Raw genomic sequence first — 6,727 nt, 5'->3', positions numbered from 1 at the left:
CCCTCCCTGGGAGCCTCTGCTGCATCCCAGCTCCCTTTCCCTTCACTCTGCTGGCTTTCAGGTGCTGATGGTGACCCCCGAGCATGATGGGGCGGTTTCTTCTTGGTAATGTCCTGCTCCCTTCTCAGCCCAGAAGACTGGTTACTGTACAGCACAGGGTCCAAGTGTAAGGGCCAAGACCCGTAGAAGCTACTGCCAGAGAGGCCACAGGCTGTGAGCCTAAGTTTTCTCACCTGTGTGGAACAGTTTATTTATTTAGTTAGTTTTTTGTTTTTTTGAGACAAGGTCTCTTAAGTAGTTCAGACTGGCTTTGAATTCCTAGTCTAGGCTGGCCTCAAACTCATGGCTATCCTCCTGCCTCAGCCTCCTAAGTGCTAGGATTACAGGTATGTACCACCACACCCAGCTTGGTAGAACAGCTCTTATAGGATCTGTGGTATATAGGATACTCCTTACCAAGTTCTTTTTTCTTGAACCGGGAATCGAACTCAGGACCTCGTGCTTGCCAGGCAGGGTCTGTGCCACTGAGCTATATCCCCAGTCCTCAAGTTCTTAGATGAGACCTTGTTCCCTAGGTCTTAGCTGATTTATGAAAGCCAGGTTCTTGCTGAATATCCTGTGGCTTCCTGGTACTACAGCGGCCCTGTGAGCACAGTCTCGCTTAGAAACTGTTCTTGACTTTAGGACTGGCCTGGGTTAGGATTTATGGGTTTGGCTGATTAGAGACATCCAATTTTGGGGAAGAAATTCCCAGGAATTTCATTTAAAGATGTGCATAAACATTTAGCTGTAGTCATTATTTATAAAATGAAAATTGGAAATAGCTTTAATATCTATCTAGTTAATAATATCCCTTAAAAAATAATAATAATATCCCTTAGTTATTGCAGAATGATCACTTCCACAATCTCCCAAACAAGTGTACTGTGAAAGCTAAATAAAACTTCAGAGTACTGAGCTGCAAGACTAAGATAATCACATCCTCCAGGTGACTTGCGTGCATGGCAAATTATGACACACGTTGAAAGAGGATACTCTTTACCTGTCCGCTTTCACTTACTTTAATTCCTTCCTTCCAGTCGCGCCTAGGTCTGGGGCGTTTATTTACTTTTATGTACGCATGCGCATTTCCAGAGACGAAAACATGGCGGCTTAACAGTCCCGCCTTCCGACTCAGACCATTGGTCAGATCGGTCAGCGCGTTTTTGATTGGTAGCTGGACGCCGAGCCCCGCTGCCTATCAAAGATGGCGGGAAAACGGCCGTATCTTGGAATGGCTGCGGCTACTGATTCCTCCACCGGCAGCTGCTCGGGTGCTGTGCGGCTACCGCGGTCGCCGCCACTCAAGGTGCTGGCGGAGCAGCTGCGACGCGACGTGGAGGGCTCCCCAGGCGCGTGGCGGCTGTCGCGGGCGGCGGCGGGCCGCAGGCCTCTGGAGCTGGCGGCCGTATGGATGCAGGGCACCATGGTGGCGGCGGACGGCGGCGAGGCACGGCTGCGGGACCCGAGCGGGGCCTTCTCGGTGTGCGGCCTGGAGCGGGTGCCGCGCGGGCGGCCCTGCCTGGTCCCAGGTAACTCCGGGCCTCTTCCCGCGCGCGGAGGCGCCGCGGACCCCGCCAGGAGCTGTCACGCCCGGGGGCGGGGCCAACCTCTCACCTTTGGCCTCTCCGCGACAGGTGACCCCACGCGATCCATGACGGGCGCGGGCGCCCCGCAGCCCGGGCTCACTCGGGCCGCTCCTGCTGAGCAGGTGGTGCTGAGACCTGAGCACATCCGGCCCACTGGGGGCACGGAGGAGCCCAGGCTGCGGGCCGCTCGGGGTTTCTGTGCCGGGGTCTGGGGGAGGCTGAGAGCGTTTCCAGCCGGCTCCCGGAGTGCGGCGCTGGCCTGGGCTCACCTTTGCGCTGCGGGGCTCTTGGCTGTGGCTCTGACAGCGCCGGCTCAGCCTGACTCCTAGGTCTCCAGGAACCGGGCACTGGGCAGCAGGATCTCCTCGCCCTCGCTCCGTGACCCCGCTGCAGCCAGCACCCAGAGAGCCGAGGCCTGCTAGGACGACACCGCGGGAGGACGGCGGACCCCTGTGGAGGTGCAGCGCGGTCAGGGGAGGCTGCGAAGGACAGGAGGCCCAAGCTTAGGAAGTCTGAAGAATCCCTGGGTCTTTCTTCCTTACGATTCCCTTCCCTGTGAACTCGGGCCAAGGTCACTTTATCCCCAAGGGCCCTTTTATTCAGTCTTCTAACTAGAGGCAGGATAGATAGGTCAGCCGCCTGGCCCGATGGCTTTGGACTCAGACAGACAGGTTAAATTCCTGGCTCCACATCTTCCCTGCTGCTGCTGTCTGGTACACTTTTAACCTTTGTGGGTGTGTTCTCCCTCTGTAGGAAGGAGCAGTAATTTGTCTTGTGGATTCCAGGGGTAAACAATGGCCTTGACCTGGCTCATCACCAGGGTTCAGACAGGTGTGGCTGTCTTTGCAACTCCCTCCCCACCACCAGAAGTTCCCTTGCCTTGGGCTCCAGCCTCATTCCAGCACGGGACTGGCAAAGGACTGGCCGATGCGTCTTTTTGCAGGGCTGCAAACTAAAAATAGTTTTCATATCTTTAAATGGCTGAAAAGAATCATGACTTGTGCAAACTCTATAAAATTAAAATGTTAGTGCCCATAAGTGAAGTTTTATTGAAACATTCATAATATACAGCGTTGCTGCCCCATTATAACTACAGAGTTGAGTAGTTCAGCAGAGTCCCTGTGCCACACAAAGCTTAGAATACTTACTTTATAGAAAAAGTTGGCCTTGGCTTTACCCTCAGACATAATGCGTACTGCTTGATGTCTCAGCACCCAGGCAGAATCCCTTAAATGAGTTTGGGCAGTTCCCCAAGTCGTCTCCCAGCTCTGGGGTAAGCCTGGTGCCCAGTAGATACCTTAGTGTTTGGGCAAATGGGCCCACATGCCCACAGGTCGGGGCCATGTCATATCTCTTCCTAATTAATGCCAAGTCTGGTTTTATAAACCTAAGTCATTTCTTCAGGCATGGAGCCAGGGAAGTAAACAGGTCACTGTGACGCAAAGACTGTTGTAGGCATAAGCCCAGGGCACTGTGGAAGGGCAGCTCTTTTCTTTTTCAGGGGTGAGCGTGTTGTCGCCTCATAGAGTTAGAAGAGTGGCAGTTTCAATGTATGTGAAGTGCTTAGGAAAGTCCCACACCACAAAGTGCACGGTGGCTTAGCTACTGCTCCCCTCTCAGGCTTCTCAGAAGGCCCCCAGCTGCAGAGCATGGGAGGGTTGCTTTTGTTCTTGTCTGCCTCTTCTGGGCTGTCTGGTGTTTACTTGGGGGCAGAAAGTGGCACAGAGGAGGGGCAACTGGTCTAGGCTCAGCAGTTCAGGGATGTCTTCCTGGGGAAGGCAGCCCTGAGGGGCAGGTCATGTTATCTACAGCGACGGCCTCTCCTGGATTGCATGGGACTGAGAGCGCCCTGGGATGCAGAACTTCCACTGTTAGAACTGGGACAGTCGGTCACCCTTTGTCTGTGTGCAGTGACAGGGGACTGAACCAGTTTCATGTTCCTTTCCACAGCAAGGTTGCATGGAATCCTGGAGGTAGGGGATGGCGGTGCGCCATGGTGGGGCTGCAGGGAAAGACAAGTGGGAGGTCCCACCCTGGTGAGCCCTGTGGCTGTTCGTGGGAGGCCCTGCCTGCTGCAGGTTGGCCTTGGTGCTCACACTGTTAGTGCTGTTCTCTCTCTGGAGCACCTAGCAGTTCCTCTTTAGAGAGACTGAGTGCTGCAGATGCGGTCTGGTCAGAAGTTGCCCTACCCTCCAGCTACCCTGGTCCATAGACTGAGCCGCGGAACAGTGCCCACTTAGACTGCACTAGCTCACGAGGTTCTGAGGCAGGAGCTGCCCAAGAACAAGGGCTGCAGTGGCCAGGTGGAGACAGCGGGGAGGGGAAGAAGCTAGAAGGGAGACTACTGGTGCCACTGGCGTGGCCAAGGCAAGAGAGGAAGGAGGCTTTGGGACAGGAGGCAGCTCTGGGAGGGGAGCTGCTTTGGGACAGGAGAGGGTATGGGTGGAATGAATGGACTAGTCACAGTTTAGGAGTCTCTTGCCTCTGCCTAGCTGTGTGACTTCCAGCAGGTCTCCTGTTCACCTCTCCTGGGTCTTCGTGTGTATGTGTGTGGTACTGGGGATTGAACCCCAGGCCTTTACACTTGAGCTGCATCCTCAGCCCTTTTTTATTTTTTACTTTGAAACAGGGCCTTGCTAAATCACTAACTTGGTCAGGCTGGGCTCCAACCTGCAGTCCTCCTGCCTCAGCCTCCCAGTCCTTCAGTTCCTGAGGGTTCCATCTCTGTTAGCACTTTAGGGCCATCAACAGGGTATGGCAAGTGTGTTTGTAGAACTACTGTATCCTCTGTCACTGAGGAACTGGAGTGAAATCTGGAGATGGGCTCAGAAAGCCCAAAGTGCCCCCTGCCTGGAGTGGAACACCAGAGGGTCAGGGGCAGCTTGCCTGGCTTCCCTCAGCCAAAACCCGGGCTCACTCAGCCCTGACGTTGGAAGCGGGGCATGCAGAGGCTGGCAGGCTGCCTGTCCCTCTTGCTGTGTTTGGGGAATTTTTTTTACACAATTGCATTTTGTGTGGTTTGAGACTGGCCAAGTTTTGCTTTCAAGGAGAGTCACTTCCCCAATGGAGTGGGAAGAGGATCGTGGCTAATGTGTCATTGGATCACCCTTGTGGAAGCCTGATCTTTTGTCGGTTTGCTTGTGTGTGCTCAGTGGTGGTAGGATGGAGAGGGAGGTGGCAGGGATTGTTGCTGGCCGACTGGAACAGTGTAGCACTGTGTGGCCGTGTGTGTTGATGCCTGCCCAACTTTTTTTGGCAACATTGAGGGAAAGTTGGGTTTGCTCTTCAGCTGGCTAGGAGTGGCTTGGCAGAAAAAAACCCGTCCTGCGCACAGCAACCAGTCAGACACTCTGTAGCATTGAGCAAAGAAAGGAACTAGAGAAACACTTGGAGTTTCTGCCCCTGCCTGGGGCAATCTGTCTAATTAGAACTCACTCTGATGTGGACAACTGTCTCTATTCCTTGGGCTTGATACCATTGGGTGTGACAGTGCTGTTTAACACGTTAAAACCTGAAATCAAAGAAGATACGGATGTCATTTTCCAGGTTAAATAGTATTCTATCACTGTCTGCTTTTGTTTTAATGTCTACTATCCAAATTTTAATTTAATTAGTTTGTTTTTTGTGGCATTGAGAATAGAACCCAGGGCTTCTCCTGTGTCATACAAGTGTTCTACCACTGAGCTACACCTCCAGCTCTGGAATTTTTTTCTGTCTGTGATTTCCCTCTCTGATCAAGTTCAGCTCTGATGAACAGGCTCACTGAGAGCTGTCGCTGGGCCCCCTTATTCCTGTGAACATTACCACCGGCTTTTCTCCTTTTCCTAGGAAAGTATGTGATGGTGATGGGAGTGGTGCAGTCTTGTAACCCGGAGCCATGCCTTCAGGCTGTGAAGATGACTGATCTTTCCGATAATCCCATCCACGAAAGCATGTGGGAACTGGAAGTGGAAGATTTACACAAGAACATTCCTTAGATGACATTGGAACCGTCATTAAAAACAACCTTCACTCTGAAATGATCTCAGTTCTGACTGTGTGGATTTCATGGACATCACTCTTGTATATTTTATTGGCATTGTATATTTCTCAAAAGCTTCTCAGAGAGAACTACTTTGGTTGACCCAGGCTTCTGGATGCAGGGATTTTTAAGTGTTAGGAGGCTTCAGTTAACTCAGCCTGCACTGCCCCTTGCCTATACTGTGTTTGCTGATGAAAAGCAGATGCTGTGTGGCCTTTTCTTTCCATTTATGTATGTTAATTTCTGTCTGTAAAACACACAGAGGTCTCATGTTGCATTTTCCAAATTTTACGAATGATGATTCTTTTTCCATTATGGCTTCATCGCTGTCTTACGATTCAAAACTTGAACCTCAGTCATTGTCCATAGTGATTAAAGTGTAGTTATGGGCAGGAAAACAGGCTGGGTGAAAAAGGAATGATGTCATGGCTCCTGTCCCTCCATTGACAACTTCCATATCCAGTTTGCAAGTTAAGTAGCTCAGGGCAGACACAAGTGGCTGCATACCTCTGTGTGTGTGTGTGTGTGTGTGTGTGTGTGTGTGTGTGTGTGTTTTCTCTGGAGTGACTGATCCCAGGGCCTTTGCACTGAGCTATGTTCCCAGCCTTTTTTTTATATTTTACTTTGAGACAGGGTCTCTTTAAGTCACTAGGTTGCCCAAGCTGGGCTTGAACTTGTCATCCTCCCGCATCAGCCTCCCAGAGTGCTGGGATTGAAGTGTACACCACCATGCCTGGCACATTTAGCTTCTTTCTGCTTCAGATACCACACGAATATTTAGGGTGCCTTTCGTTTAAATATCATCGTGCACGGGAGGGGAGAGGTAGTTTGAGAGGTTTTCAGAATTTCTCTTTGAAGTTGAAAAACCCAGATTGAGAACAACTTTCATTATTTTACCCAAATTTCTGTTTCATAACTCTGTCAAAACATAGCAAGGGAGCAGTCTCCTGGTTTAGAGTTCTTACAGCTCTTTGTATGGAATGAATTGTGTTATTTATTGACTGTTGCATTTCTGCTCCCTGCTTATCACACGTGCTGGATTTGTCTTTAGATTATAAATGCCAAGGAAGTCATAGTC

General features: G+C 51.3%; 1 protein-coding gene across 1 annotated transcript; it reads left to right on the top strand.

Annotated features, from left to right (window-relative positions):
• The first annotated feature begins 1,038 nt into the window (after nucleotides 1-1,038).
• Rmi2 (RecQ mediated genome instability 2) lies at nucleotides 1,039-5,650 on the top strand. Its single transcript, XM_005391165.2, has 2 exons — nucleotides 1,039-1,571; nucleotides 5,457-5,650. The coding sequence occupies exons 1-2, from the start codon at nucleotides 1,247-1,249 to the stop codon at nucleotides 5,603-5,605; spliced, it is 474 nt and encodes a 157-aa protein (XP_005391222.1). The 5' UTR covers nucleotides 1,039-1,246; the 3' UTR covers nucleotides 5,606-5,650.
• Nucleotides 5,651-6,727: the final 1,077 nt, after the last annotated feature.

The sequence above is a fragment of the Chinchilla lanigera genome, unplaced genomic scaffold (genome assembly GCF_000276665.1).
Source record: "Chinchilla lanigera isolate Chin_1 unplaced genomic scaffold, ChiLan1.0 scaffold00041, whole genome shotgun sequence".
Lineage (NCBI taxonomy): Eukaryota > Metazoa > Chordata > Mammalia > Rodentia > Chinchillidae > Chinchilla > Chinchilla lanigera.
The sequence above is the reverse complement of the archived record's forward strand: the minus strand, read 5'-3'. Positions and strand labels throughout refer to the sequence as shown.